We start from the raw sequence: 15,200 nt of genomic DNA, 5'->3' as shown, positions 1-15,200 counted from the left end.
TGGAATGTTATGGATGAGTTGGAATGTTGTTCTGTGCCTGAGTGTTCCACCCATGGCAGTTGACACGATGTATCCTGGGTGGTGGGAGCTAGTAGACTCCCTCCCTGCTCCTGTACTAGTTCCTTACTTAAGAACTGTAACCTGAAGTAAATTTAAAAAAAAAGGAACACGTTTACGTCACTTGTGCTGCCTTATGAAGTCTCACTATTCACACAGTACTAGGGGTGAGTAGTGTTTTTATTGTATGGATCAGTGAATGGCATTGAACGTCCTTGAGGGTTTAATAAAGTAATATTTTTTCCCGTTACATTATTTGGTTGTTTGAGGAATGTGGCTTGCTGTAAATCAGTTATTTTTTATTCTTTCTTGGTTGTGTATGTTTGACTAAAGGATGCATGAATACGCATTGGTGTGATCGTAAATAACCCCTCAATTATTTGCAGGTAAGTAACATGTCTTTCTCTCTTTGATAGTGCTCCTGCAAAGGTAGATGTGGAAACAAAATGTGCGGCTGCCGGAGGCTGAAGCAAGCATGTAGAGAGGGCTGTTCCTGCGACTTCAAAAAGTGCCGCAACCAGTCAAATGACACCATGGTGAGTGCTGCTGCATGCGCATCTAAACATTCACAGCTTTAGAGTAGGGCATTCACAGCTGCGAGTGATGGTAGGGGTGTAGTATGGTAGGCAGTAATCTACTGTTTGACATGGCAATAGTGGAGGTATTGATAGGTGGCAGGAGGTCTTATGATGTACAGAGCATACTTGTATTGGAAGTTAACAGTAAGTTTCAAAATATAAAGCAGTATTTGTATGCAACAGGGAACCAATCTGCCATGAGAGTTTAGTGAAGTTTTAGAAAGTAGGTGGCAGTTTTCTAAATCATAGAAAATTGTTATAGGAGCATAGGGCAAGAACGGCAGCGTTGATGAGAAATCGATCTATAGATCTAATCAGACACTTAGTAAGACGTATTCTGCTAACTGAGCATGGTTTAATTTTCACATAAATGAATGTAGTATTCACCATTATTCTGCTTGCGGTGCACGGGTGGAGGGGTTGGTCTTATCATGGTTGTCCATGGTTCAAATAATAAATTCCTGTAGAAATTCCGCCATCCACCCTGGCCCTAATGAAATGCCCCACTCTACCATCAGTGAAACCTTACCTAAAGGTTTCCTTGTTTGTTTCATGAAACTTGGTTAATTGTTCGAATGGATTACATCCTCCCACAGTTTCTTAACCTTCTCCAGCACGGGGTCTGGAATGGATTCACATGCTCATGAATATTCCTTGTCAGGCTGGGAATCCTTGGTAAAAGAGAAAAGTTTCATTTACAAACTAGATTTCTCCTTTAAACCAATCACTGTTGTCTGGGTCTCACTGCCCCCATCCAATGACTGCTCGCTCCCTAAGCCCTTCTTCTGCTGGCCATCATCAGATTTTTACCACACTTCAGTGTTGGGAGTCCTCGAGTTTGCTCTGTGAGCTACTTCTACATTTCTTCGTCTTTTCGACAGAAAAAGGTTCTATTTGTGTTCTGTCTGAAAGGGCCCGTCTGTTCTTTTCTCTAACTGCCAACAGCAGGGATATGTTCTGTGAATTTCAGTGCCCCTCATGGGTGAATATCGTTGAAGATTTCCAGAAGGCCATCAGGCCTACTTTGCGCCGTCCGACGATTGCAGAGTAGGAGGAAAGGTCCCACTTCAGTCCCCAAGTGCGCGCTACGGAATGTTTGTAGAAGACACCTGCAATGCCTCTACTGCCTGGACCTAGACCATAAGGAGGTGGAGTGCGAGATATGCCTCGGGTTCTCCAACAAGACGCCAAGGGACAGTCACAGTAGACTGGCAGCATGACTTAACGCTAAGGCCTCTGTCCTGTGTTCCTAGCAGGATCATGCTTCACCTAGGAACGGCCGGTCCGAGGATCGGTCTTCTAAGTCCTTTGAGGGCCCCTCATCCATGGGGGCCCAAGATGAGGCCAAGAACCGCAAGTCCAAATCCACCGGGCTCACCACGGAAGCAGGTCCCAAGGTGGACAGGGCGTGATCAACGTCACCCTCTGCCTCAATTGCTAGCCGGCAATCAAGCTCCTCCTCCTCAAAGGGATCCGGCTAAACTGTGGGGAAAGTCAGACGCCAAAGGCGGAGAAGAAGGCCGAACAGCCCAAACGGGCCCAATCGGCAAAAGCTAAGACTTAGTATATTATAGTTGGTGGCAGCTGCTATCACGACTGCTAAGGGAGCTGGCCCTGGGAAGGTAGCCCCAACAACAGAAGGTATCCCTGCCCCCAAGGAGCGACACCGCTGCAGTGAATTTGGCAAAGGCTGCTGGCACTCCAGAAGGGGAGGTTACCGGCACAAGGCCCAGTTCAAACCCCTCTGGAGGAAAGGGGAGGGCAAAGAAGCCCCGAAACAGCCCTCCCAGGCTGTGGCCCAAGCCATGGAGGTCTTTTCCACGGCCGACCAGGAGTCCTTGCACGCGGCCCACGAGGACGTGTAAGAGGAGGATGCCGGCATTGTGCCTAGTTTTAAGATTCCTGCCAGCTCAGCTGAGGGATGCGTCTATAGACATTGGTCAACGCTGCACACCTTGGTGTCAAAAATCCAGAAGAGAATGCCACCAGGCCTGGTTACGGTGGTCCCCCCAAACCCCTGTTCAGCCTGCAACGAAGAAGAGGAAACTACCAAGGGCGCCCCCATTTCAGCCTTCACATCTGCATCAGGCCTCTTTTCCTCCAGTGGACCCTGACACGGGTACGACTACGGATGACAAAAAGGATATCGTTGTAGCGGACGGCGAGTCTCTGCATTTGGATGCACCACCTAAGGCGTCCCCACCAGAAGAGTCGTTCCACGCCATAATCGCCAGAGCCTCCAAGCTATTTCAGCTTGTGCCTGAAGAAACCAGGAAGGAGGGTTTCTTATACAAGAGGTGTGAGGCCAAATAGAAGTAAATCCTGGTGGTGCCCATTCTAGACGACGTGTCGGAAGAGGGCTTGGCCCTCATGAAGAACCCTTGCACGGCTCCAGCCAAACAGGATAGGCTGGAGAAGAAGTAGCTGGTGCCTGAGGTTGCAACCATCGCCGGATTCAATGTTATCTCCGGCCGCGAGGAAACTGTCAGCTAACCCGTCCTAGTCTCCAGTCCCTCAGGACAGCGAGGGGAAGAAGATGGATACCATGGGAAGGAAGATGATTTACAACAGCGTCCATGATCAAGGCGGCCAGGTGAAACCGGAAGCTGTGGTACAAGCTGGTGCCTATTCTGGAGTTCCGCCCCGACAAAGAGGATGGAGGCAATCTCTCTTTGCCGGGAGGGGCAAGTGGCGTCTGATCATAACATTACGGTTGTGTTGGACGTGGCCGACGCAGGGTTCCGGCAGATGGGGAACAGTGTTTGACAAGGCTGGATGAAGGCCACGAATTTCCGGAAGGAGGTCCAGGTGAAGGTGTTGGACATGCCCTTCGATGGAGAGAACTTGTTCGGGAAGGTCGTCTAGTCCCTCCAGGCCATCAAGGCGAATACAGACTCCCCCTGTTCCCTGGGCACTCTCCAGCAGCAGTGTTCTATTTGCTTCTCCAGAGTACAGCAGTGCACGCAGGGTAGGGTGCCGGCTCCGAAACAGACCTGTACCGCTCTAGACATCTGGCCCCGCGCGTGCTTGCCGGTGGGAGGGCCTACTGACTAAGTTCATCAGCGAGTGGAGGAAGCTCACCACTGACAGATGGGTTTTGGAAACCCTGGAGTTTCAACAGTGGTGTCGGCTGATCCCTCTGATTACCAGTCAGCAACAGCACATCCCTCAGCTCCTGGAAGAGGTACGGGCCATGCTGAGAAAAGGGGTGATGGAGCTAGTTCCCCACCGGCTCTGGAGCCTGTTCCAGATACTTTCTGGTCAGAAAGAAAACCGGGGGCTGGAGGCCCATTCTCGACCTGCAACGTCTCAACACATGAGGTCCTCGAAAGTACAGGATGGTTACGTTGCAACATGTGCTCTGCCAACTGGACAAACGGGACTTCTTGAAGTCGTTGGACCTGTGGAGGCTGTTGCTGGACCTGGAGGATGTCCATTTCCACATCCCCATTCACAAACATCAAAGGTTTCTGCGTTTCGTGGTACAGGGTCAGCACGACCAGTTCAAGGCTCTGCCCTTTGGATTGAAGTAGGCCCCCAGAGTGTTCACAAAATACCTGGCACTGGTGGCAGCCCATCTACGTCTATGGGGAATGCGCAAATACCCGTACCTCAGCGACTTGCTCGTCCGGGTCTGCTCGCAGGAGTTGGTTGTCAGACGCACTGAGGCGACTGTCCAGCTACTGACCGATCTGGAATTCTCCATCAACTAGCCAAAGTCCTGCTTAACGCCATCACAGAATGTGCTGTTCCTACAAGCGAGACTCGATGCAGGTTCCTGCCTGGTGTCGCACTGAGGAGAGGGTAGCGTCCATTCAAGGGAAGGTGCAGTGGCTGTTGTCGATGAAGACCGCCACGGTGCAGTCCATCTAGCAGTTGCTCGGCATGATGTACTGTTGTCAGACAAGATCCCGCTCGAGAGGGTGTCGTCTGGCAATAGAGTGGTGGGGCGTCTGCTCCATCGCCAGAGCACGGTTTTTAAAAACCCTCCATACATGGAGACAGTCACCACGGACGCTTCCCTGGAAAGCTGGCTGGGGATCCCACACTGGACGTTTGCACGCCAAAGGCCTGTGGCTGCCGGAGGAGATGGATCGCCATATCAACATATTGAAGCTTTAGGGCAGAGTTCTGGGCCCTCAAGTCGTTCCTTCTGTCTCTGAAGGGTAAGGTGGTGAGTATCTTCACGGACCACACCACCATCATGCTCTACATCAGGAAACTGGGGGGGGGCTTGATTCCCCAGCGCTCTCCAAGGAAGTGCAGGACTTGTGGCGCTGGGCCGTCAGACAAGAGATGTTCCTCGTCCCTCTTCACCTAGCGGGAGTCAAGAACACCATTGCAGACTCCCTCAGCAGGGAATTGCGCTCCTGCCATGAGGGGTAACTTCGGCAGGACCAGGTGGACTGCATCTTCGCCAAAGTGGGGCAGGCCCCAAATCTGTTAGCAACTGGGTCAGGTTAGATCCTGGCCTTATCCTGCAAACAACCATACCTGACATTCCATGAATCTAGGTTGGTGCTGCAGACGCACCCTTCTTTCATGCTGAAGGTTGTTGGAATCCCACCACAATTAGTCTTTGGTGGTGGGTCTCCCCCCCCCCCCCCCCCCCCCCAAAAGTCTTCGTCACTGGCTGAAAGGACCTTGCACTCGCTGGACGTTGCTCATGCCTTGAAGTTCAATGTCACACGCATGAAGAGTTTTCGGAAAGACTTCACAACTGTTCCTGAACTTTGGTCCTGTGAACCATTTGAAGGCCTTGTCCAAGGCTGCATCACGCACTGTCATCTGTTGACGAACCGACCGCTGCCTGGCTGTCCGAGAGCCCACTCAACCAGTGATCGTTGCAACGACGTTCCGGTCTGGTATGCTCCTGCTGGACATTTGCAGGACTGCTACGTGGAGGTCCACGCACACCTTCACGAAGTTCTACTGTGTCGACGGGGCTTTCAGCGAGGAATCCAGAGTTGGCGAAGCAGTGCTACGCAACCGGTTTGCTTGAGGTGAGTCTGTTCCAGAGGTAAGAGTTAATTGCTTCTGTTGAGCCTTGCCAGAGTTAATTGCTTCTGTTGAGCCTTGCCACCTCCTGTGGTTATGTGATGTTGTACTGCTATGTATTCGTTATTCATGAGCATATGAATCCATGCAAGACCCCATGCTGGAGAAGGTTTAAGTTACTTACCTGTAACTATTGTTCTCCAGCATGGATTCACATGCAAACCCTCCCTCCGACCCCTCTGCCGGTCTTCTTGGTCATACTGCCACTTTACGTGCTTACCAAATCTGAAGATGGCTGCCAGAGGGGCTTAGGGATAGAGCTGCCAGCTGAAAATCTTTGTTAGGTTGACCACCTTTTGAAGTCTCTGGCTCGTTTGACCACTAGAATGTTGAAACGGGAGAGGCGGCCCGATCTCGGTGAAAGTCGATGTGTTCCAAAAGAAGGCCAAGAGATGATCCCTCTCGGGGAAAGATTCCTTCTCGTCCTCATCCCGTAAGTGTCATCGGCACAGGCACTATTCAAGGCTGGTTGGAGTGTGATAAGTACCACTCAGGTCGTGTACATCGAAGGTCAAGTGTGAGGCCTTTAAGCAAGGAGCAGATGTGCCAGATGTTTAAGGAAGCCAATGCGGGTATGGTTCTGACTTAAAGCAGCAGGTTATGACCGTCCCAGCTTCGCCCGATTCGTCCTGTCAAGTTGATGGTCTGATACGACTTTGGGCTTGACGCCGACTGTCCAATTTACAATACCACCAAAATTCGGCGGGGCTGGTCTTGGTGCGGTCTATGTCGGAGCCGATGGCCGAGAGGTTTTGTCACTGAGTAGAAGATGTCGTTTTTTTTTTAAAAACGATTGAGTCCATTTTCGATGCAGTCTGTGATCAGGGGTCTGTAGAATTTGAGCCGGTGCTGGGGTCCAGTGGAGACTTTTGTTAATTATCATTTTTTATTTGACCAAACCAATCTCTTAGCCCTGCTTAGGGTCTGCGAGACGCCAGTGGCCTGGACAGCTTGAGACCCAACAAGCTACTACCTAGGGGCACACGAATGCCCAGTATAGGAAGACTTGAGCGGTTTTGCAAAATGTCCTCCAATACTCATCTCATCTCCTTCACGGATGCTGCTTGGGGAGTCTATCTGATGAGGAATCTGCAGAAGAAAAGCAATCCATTGATGGAGAAATTACTTAACATAATGTTCTTTCTACGGATTCTTCTTTTGCAGATTCCTGATCGCCCTCCGATCCATTCCGCTCTGCAAATGCCTCCAGTCAGTGGCTACTTCTCTCTTGGAAGGAAGAGGAGAGCTCTTGTTTCGAGGGCTACCGGTCACTTTTTATGCATGCAGGTTTCTTTCTGTGGTCCCGTTTGCCTCACACAAAGTTACGTTTTTTTTCTTTTCTTATAAGTTACAGCTGTTTAGCCAGTTAGTGTCTTCCTCTGCAGCGGCTGAGCTCGGGTAGTGTGGAGGGATGTGGTGAACTGAGGTACAGGGGCGTAGTGAAGCAGTATATGTGCGACTAGGTGCACTATGACCCCTGTAAATGTTTTCCTAGCAGCTGACGCTGGGAGTCTTTGTGGAAGACAGTCATGTCTATCCTGCTGCTGGACGGCGTTTGGGAGGACGTTGTAGCCTTGCTGAAGACTCTGAATACCACCCCTCCCAAAAGAGATGGGCTGCTAAAGAAGTACAGGGTCCTGTACAGGGTACAGCACCCTTCGGTGCTTGAGATCATAACCTTCCCAGACTCTGGTGTCTGCTGCTGCCAGGAAGCGCTCGTCGAATCTCTCCTCATCCATGGTTCCTCCGGAGAAGGAGGGGGAGAAGCTGGAGGGGAAGCACATAATTTACGCCGCAGCTTCCACCGTTACAGCTATTTATTTTACTTATTTTTTCAATTTTTGTTATGCGCTACACGCCCATGGGCCTCAGAGCGCTAGAGGGTAAGAGGAACAGATTCAGAAAAGGATTAGACCAAGTTATAAAGGAGGGTTCTCCAGCATGGGGTCTGGCATGGATTCACATGCTCATGAATATTCCCCGTCGTCAGGCTGGGAATCCTCGGTAAAGAAAAAAACCAGTATCAGTTTCGTTTCTGATCTGTCTTTCGTAGTAATAACCAATCACTGGTCTCTGCGTCATACTGACCACAGCCAATGACTGCCCTCTACCTAAGCACCGCCTCTGGCAGCCATCTTCAGATTTTTACCGCACGTTCATGTGTTGGGATCCTCGTGCTATTGCTCTCGAGCGTTAGTGCTATTTTTTCGCGCTTTTTCACAAAAACTTCGATTCTTTCGGTCAAAAGAGCCTCAAGCTCCACCGATCCTACATCCGATCAACGGGGACCCGTGTCGGATTCATCTGTGCCCCTCAAGGGTGAAGATTTCGTCGAGCTACACTTCAGAGGACTCCAGAAGCTTCTCAGGCCCGGTCTCGGAGATGGCCCAGGAGAAGGGAAGCTCGACGCCCGGAAAGCTGTTCAGGGCCTGCCCTGGATGCCAGCTGCAGAACGTCTTCAAGGAGGACGAACACTCTTTCTGCCTTTACTGCCTTCATGGGGACAAGACGCACGTGGAGAAGGACTGTGCGTTTTGCGGCAACATGTCGGAACGGACCATGAAGGACCGCCATCAACGTCTCGCCAGCTGGCTGGAGGGTAAGAGCCCGTCTGGCGAGAAGAAGAAGAAATCTGAGCGGTCTTCTAAGACCTTTGAGGGCGCCCCGGCGACGGGGGCCCAACATAAGGCCAAGCACCGCGAGTCCGCTGGCACCGGGAGCGCCGAACGGTCGGGCTCTACGGGCGCCAGGCAGGGCGCACCCTCCCCGGCACCATCAACCACGAGCCAACGCTCTGGGTCGGGTAAGAGGAAGGCAGAGCACCCGGCGAAGCTCCTGGAGAGACCCCGGTCGAGCTCTAAGGCAGAGGAGGAGCGTGGCAGTGCCCCCTCCCTCAAGGATAAGGCGGTGAGCGCACCTAAGGTGGTGAAGGCCTTGATCCATCCGACCAAGCCCTCTATCGAAACGGTCGCGGCGGCCCTGGCCCAGCCTGTGGAGGCTGCACCAGTGGTGGCGGCCTCGGGGCCCAGAATCTCCCTGCCTCCTCGGAGGGAGTCTTCTTTCGTGCCCATCGATAGGACCCCCGTGAAACCCTCCGTGGGGAAGAAGGGGGGGCAGGGCGTCGTCGTAGATTCGGCCTCAACCTCAGAAGAGGAACTGATCGAGGTCTTAAGCCACGGCCTAGGCGTGGAACAAGACCAGCCCGTCGGAATGGGCCCCGACGCAGGTGACGACGACGACATCGTCGAGGATACCGACGGGGCCCCTGCTCGCCCGTCGGATTCCCCTCTGCCAGCGCCGCAAGACAACTCAGCGGCCATTTTGTTGGCTATACAGTCCTTATGCTCCGAGATAAGGACGAGACTACCGTTACCGACGGAGGAACCTCTCCCGTCGGGGGATCCAGAACCGGGACCTTCTGGTGTTCCCCCTACCAAGAAAAGAAGGATCCATCCACCGCCTCCTTTTCAACCGTCGCGCCCCGTCCAGCCCTCCTCCCCGTCCACCCGAGGGGATGATACGGGGACTGACACGGCAGCGACGGGTACGGACGACGAGGCATACGACGAGGATTTTCCGTCGTCGCCTCCCACCAGGGCTTCTCCGCCCGACGAGATTGGATCGTTCCACTCAATGATCGCCAGGGCATCCGAGCTTTTCCAACTCTGCCCTGAGGAGAAGAAAAAGGAAGGCTTCCTTTACCAACGGCGCGAGGCCAAGAGGAAGACGGTCCTCGCAGTGCCCCTGTTAGACGACATTTGGGATGAGGGCCTTTCCCTCCTCAAGAACCCTTCCACGACGCCAGCGAAAAGAGACCCGGACTCGGCCCCACTATGCCTCCGGGCGCAGCCTACCCCGGACTCCGTCGTCTCCGCGGCAGCCAGGAAGAAAGCGGGGGGGGGTGCGGCCTCCACGTCGACTTCCCCGCCGGACGGCGAGGGAAAGAAATTGGATGCCATGGGACGCAGAGTCATCTCGTCGGCGGCGACGACGATTAAAGCGGCCAACGCCTTGGCTATCGTGGCCCGCTACGACAGGGAACTCTGGTACAAGATAGCTCCCCTGCTGGATTTTCTGCCGGACGACAAGAGGGCGGAGGCCCTTGAGATCCTGCAGGAAGGTGAGGTGGCCTCGGACCACGCCATCACCGTGGCGACGGACATCGCCGACACTGGGTTCCGCCAGATGGGCAACGGCGTTTGCCTTCGACGTCGCGGATGGCTCAAGGCGACGGACTTTCGGCAGGACGTCCAGACCAGGGTCCTGGACATGCCCTTCGACGGGAACAACCTGTTTGGGAAGACAGTGGACGATTCCCTTCAGGCCATCAAGGCGGATACTGAGACGGCCCGGGCCCTTGGAGTACTGCAGCAACGGCGGACGCCCTTTCGGAGCGGCGGAGGCAAGGGCGCCTCCAAAGGTTCCGGCGGCGGTTTCGCTTCCTACCGTCAAGCGGCCCGCTCGTCGTCGCAAGAGGCCTACAGAGGACGAGGCAAGTCTGGCGGACCCCGCCGTCGTCGCCAAGGAGGCCAAGGCGGCAAGGCCGCGTCCAAGCAGGATTGAACCGGCCGTGGGGTCGGGCCCCCACCGAAGCACCCCGGTGGGAGGCCGGCTGGCGGGCTTCGTCAGCGTGTGGGAGTCCATCTCCACCGACCGTTGGGTGCTGGACGCCCTGGCCCGGGGCCACGCGCTCGAGTTTCAAAGAAGGTGCCCGCGCGTCCCCCCCGTGGCCAGGAAAGAACTTCACGTCCCTCAACTTCTCCTGGAGGTAAAGGCGATGCTCAGAAAGGGCGCCATCGAACTCGTCCCAAAGAGGCTTCGGGGCTCCGGAGTCTACTCGCGTTACTTCCTCGTGAAGAAGAAGACGGGAGGATGGCGCCCCATCCTGGACCTGCGACGCCTGAACAAGTTCATCAAGGCGCAGAAGTTCCGGATGGTCACCCTCCAGCACGTCCTGGGTCAGCTGGAGGAAGGAGACTTCCTATCGTCGTTGGATTTGGAGGATGCCTACTTCCACATTCCCATCCTGAAGGGGCACCGAAAATTCCTCAGATTCGTGGTCCAAGGGCGTCATTACCAGTTCAAAGCCCTTCCCTTCGGACTACGGTCGGCACCCAGGGTTTTCACCAAGTGCCTCGCACCGGTGGCGGCGCAGCTGCGCCGCGAGGGGATTCACGTCTACCCCTACCTGGACGACTGGCTCATCCGCGCCAAGACGAGGGAGCTCGCCGTGGTCCACACGGCAAGGACCGTCCAACTCCTCACGGACCTGGGATTCTCCGTGAACTACGCCAAATCCCACCTGGTGCCCGCGCAAGTCGCACTGTTTCTGGGAGCGAGGCTCGACACAGTGTCCCTTCTGGCCTCCCCGTCGGAGGAGAGGACCAGGACCATCTTGGGCAAGGTGCAACGGATGTTGGTGGCCGACGCGGCCAAGGTGAGGTCCATCAAGTCCCTCCTCGGGATGATGTCTTCCTGCATCTACCTCATTCCCATGTGCAGGCTCCGGATGCGCCCGTTGCAAGAGTTCCTGGATGCGCGCTGGATCCAGACGACGGGCAGCTTCGAGGAAAGGATCAAGCTCGACGAGAGTTTCCGACGAGCGATACGGTGGTGGGGCACCCGCGCGCATCTGACGGCGGGCATGGACTTCCAGACCCCAGCCCACCAGGTGACTGTGACCACGGATGCCTCCCTAGAAGGGTGGGGAGCGCACACCGAAAATCTGCACGCAAGGAGACTCTGGCTCCCGACGGAGAAGTCCCTGCATATCAACGTCCTGGAGCTCCGTGCAGTGTTTTGGGCCCTCAGGTCCTTCCTTCCGTCCCTCAAGGGCAAGGTGGTGAGGATCTTCACCGACAACACCACCACCATGTTTTACATCAGGAAACAGGGCGGAACCAGGTCCCCAGCGCTGTCCAAGGAGGCGCAGGACCTGTGGCATTGGGCCGTCGCCCAAGGGATTCTTCTGGTGCCGTTTCATCTGGCAGGGATAAAAAACACCATCGCCGACTCACTCAGCAGGGAGCTGCGCTCGTGCCACGAGTGGGAACTACGGCAGGATCTGGTGGATCGCCTCTTCCGACGGTGGGGCACACCCCAGATCGACCTGTTCGCGACGGCGACGAACACCAAGTGCCGGAGGTTCGCCAGCAGGTTTCCCCAGACGAGGAGCATGGGCGATGCTTTCTCGTTCCCCTGGGAGGGCCTGTTCCTCTACGCGTTCCCTCCCTTGCCTCTGCTGATCCGGCTCGTCAACCAGCTCAAGAGGTCACGGTGCAGGATGATCCTCGTCGCACCTGCGTGGCCGAGGCAGATATGGTTCCCGGACCTTCTGGACTTGTCGGCGTCCCCGCCAATCAAGCTGCCGGCGGACGCGGATCTACTCTCCAGGGAAGGAGGCGCCATCCTCCACCACGACCCGAAGTCGCTGAACTTGCAGGCCTGGCTCCTGCAGCGCTAGAGTTTGGAGGATACGACATACCGGCCGATTGCAGAGAGGTTCTTGCAAAGGCCAGGGCGTCCTCGACTCTTAAATGCTACGGACGCAAATGGAAGAGGTTCTCTGTCTGGTGCCACGCACAGAAGATTAACCCTCTACGGATTACGGCTCCCCAAGTGCTGCCGTACCTGCTGACGCTGGCCAAAGCTGGTCTGGCACACGCGTCCATCAAGATTCATCTTGCTGCGATCTCCCGATACACCAGAACCACGGGCCGGACGTCCTTGTGGTCTCATCGTCTGGTGAAAGAGTTCATGAAGGGACTGTTCAGATCGTTCCCGCCGGTGAAGGCTCCGGCCCCGGCGTGGGAGCTCAACGTGGTGCTGACCAAGCTCATGGGACCTCCGTTCGAGCCTCTGCACTCGGCCCCGTTGAAGTTTCTATCGTGGAAAACAGCTTTTCTCGTGGCCATCACCTCCGCACGACGAGTGGGAGAGATCCAGGCCCTTTCCTGCAAGGCCCCGTACTTGACTTTCCACGACACGAGGGTAGTGCTCAGGACGCACCCATCCTTCATGCCCAAGGTACCGTCGGACTTTCATCTCAACGAACCCTTGGTGTTACCTGTGTTCTTCCCGTCGCCTTCGTCGCCGGCTGAGAGGACTTTGCACTCGCTGGATGTAGCTAGAGCGCTGAAGTTCTACGTGGACCGCACGAAAGGTTTTCGGAAGACGTCACAACTCTTTGTGAACTTTGGACCTGTCAATCAGGGGAAGGCTCTCTCGAAGGCTTCCATCTCCAGATGGCTCTCCGGCTGTATCATGTACTGTCACCGGTTGGCAAACCGACCGCTGCCTGGCTGTCCGAGAGCCCATTCCACCAGAGCGATCGCAGCTACCACGGCGTTCCTATCTGGTGTGCCCCTGCTGGACATATGCAGGGCTGCTACCTGGAGGTCGACGCACACCTTCACGAAATTCTACTGCGTCGACCGGGATTCCAGGGAGGAGTCCAGGGTCGGCCAAGCAGTGCTGCGCAACCTGTTCGCCTGAGGTGAGCCTGGTGAGGAGGTAAGATGCTTAATGTTGAGTTGATGTGATGCTTAATGTTGAGCCTTTGCCACCTCCCGTGGTTGTGCATGTGTGTACTGCTATGTATTCTTTATTCATGAGCATGTGAATCCATGCCAGACCCCATGCTGGAGAAGGAACAAGTTACTTACCTGTAACTGTTGTTCTCCAGCATGGGTCTGGCATGGATTCACATGCGAACCCTCCCGCCTACCCCTCTGCGGCTCTTCACTTGGTCATACTGCCACTTCACGTGCTTCCAAATCTGAAGATGGCTGCCAGAGGCGGTGCTTAGGTAGAGGGCAGTCATTGGCTGTGGTCAGTATGACGCAGAGACCAGTGATTGGTTATTACTACGAAAGACAGATCAGAAACGAAACTGATACTGGTTTTTTTCTTTACCGAGGATTCCCAGCCTGACGACGGGGAATATTCATGAGCATGTGAATCCATGCCAGACCCATGCTGGAGAACAACAGTTACAGGTAAGTAACTTGTTCCTTTTCGTTGATTGCTTAAAAATCATCATAGAAGATGCTCTTATGTTCATTGGGAGTGAGGCTGCCCGAATTTCAAAACCTCTGCCGCCAAATTTCTCCTAACGGTAGCGTGGTTATTTCAATGAGAGAGTATCATTGGGCCGTAATGACCTGATGGATTGTTTCTCGGATATCCTGTCCGGGAGATATTGGGGAGCCGCTCTAAAGATAAAAGCTTGTCTAATTCTCTGTTTTACAGGGAGCCAATGTAGAGTTTTCCTCAATGAGATGTGTTCTCATTTGGTGAGTCCATAAATAGCCCTGATGGTGCCATTTTGAGAGGTCTTCAAGGCTGCAGGATGGTCTCAGAAGTGCCAGCAAACAGGCTGTTGCAGTAGTCGAGACTGAAATGGACTAGTGCTGTTGCCAGCAGTGATCTATTTTCAATGGTAAAATGGGGGTGAATGTGATGCATGAGTTTGATCACATAGCAACGCGAGTAGCAAACCTGTGAAACATGTTGCTTCACAGAGAGCTCATGATCCAGGACAACACCCAGCGTTTTTGCAGACTTACTGACAGGGATTTGAATTCCAGAGATAACGAAATGGTCATAGAGGTCATCAAGTTTCTTTCTTTTTACGCGTTGGCTGGAAGCTATGATAAGCTTGTTTTCACTATTTAGCACAAGGGAGTTCTGTGCCATCCGTGATTGAATCTCCTGATAAACTCCATTCAGGATTTCAGAGTCTTGTGCGTGTATCCTAGTGAGTTTAAAAAGCACCTGGGTGTCTGCGTAATTGACACCGTCTGTCCAGCAGGTCAAGCAGGGGTCCTAGTGTAGATATTGAAAATAATTGAAGGTAAGCAGGAGCCCTGTGGAACTCTGCACGTGGACAGAATTGACAGTGCCTGTGCGTTCTCTACTGCTGCGCTAGATGTTCTTGTACCCAAAAAAGATTTGATCCAGTAACATGCTACATCTGAGCATTTGGCAATGGTTTTAAGCCTCTCTGTAGTAGGTCGTGATCAATAAGATCAAAGGGTGCAGAGAGGTCCAACATCAGAAGGGGGCTGGGTGACCTTGCTCTACAATCTCTGCAATGTTGGATTTAAGCTCCAATAGGGCCGTCTCAGTTCCATGCTGGGCTCTGAAGCCTGATTGATGGACATTAAATGTTATTTCCCTCTATGAATGTATTCAGTTGTAGATATGCTACTCGGTCTATGATCTTCAATAAGTAGGGAACATTAGTTATTGGTCTGTAGTTCTTGACATTGGCTGGTTCGAGTGTGGTTTTCTTTAGGAGTGGGGTAATCCAGACATCCTTCAATGATGCTATCACATACCCGTCCCTGAAGGACATGTTGAGAATTCTGGTGATACAAGTAACTAAGACTTCTAAGGTAACCTTTAGAATGTCAGTAGGGCAGATGACAGGAAATGGATTTGAATTTTTCCACTATGTTGAGGATTTCTTGTTCTGAACAGCTTCGAAATGCAAATCTAGGGGTA

General features: G+C 53.6%; 1 protein-coding gene across 4 annotated transcripts in view; it reads left to right on the top strand.

Annotated features, from left to right (window-relative positions):
• Positions 1-15,200, top strand: part of KIF4A (kinesin family member 4A) — an 807,676-nt gene that overhangs the window by 748,875 nt on the left and 43,601 nt on the right. For 3 of the 4 annotated variants that reach the window (XM_069612448.1, XM_069612449.1, XM_069612450.1), the window contains one exon: positions 474-593. The exons of the other annotated variant lie outside the window; for it this stretch is intronic. In XM_069612448.1, the coding sequence (XP_069468549.1) occupies positions 474-593 (120 nt within the window). The remainder of the gene's footprint in view (positions 1-473; positions 594-15,200) is intronic. 4 annotated transcript variants of the gene reach the window in all.

The sequence above is a fragment of the Ambystoma mexicanum genome, chromosome 5p (genome assembly GCF_040938575.1).
Source record: "Ambystoma mexicanum isolate Mex_15411 chromosome 5p, UKY_AmexF1_1, whole genome shotgun sequence".
Lineage (NCBI taxonomy): Eukaryota > Metazoa > Chordata > Amphibia > Caudata > Ambystomatidae > Ambystoma > Ambystoma mexicanum.
This window is presented reverse-complemented; position numbering and strand designations above follow the sequence as displayed.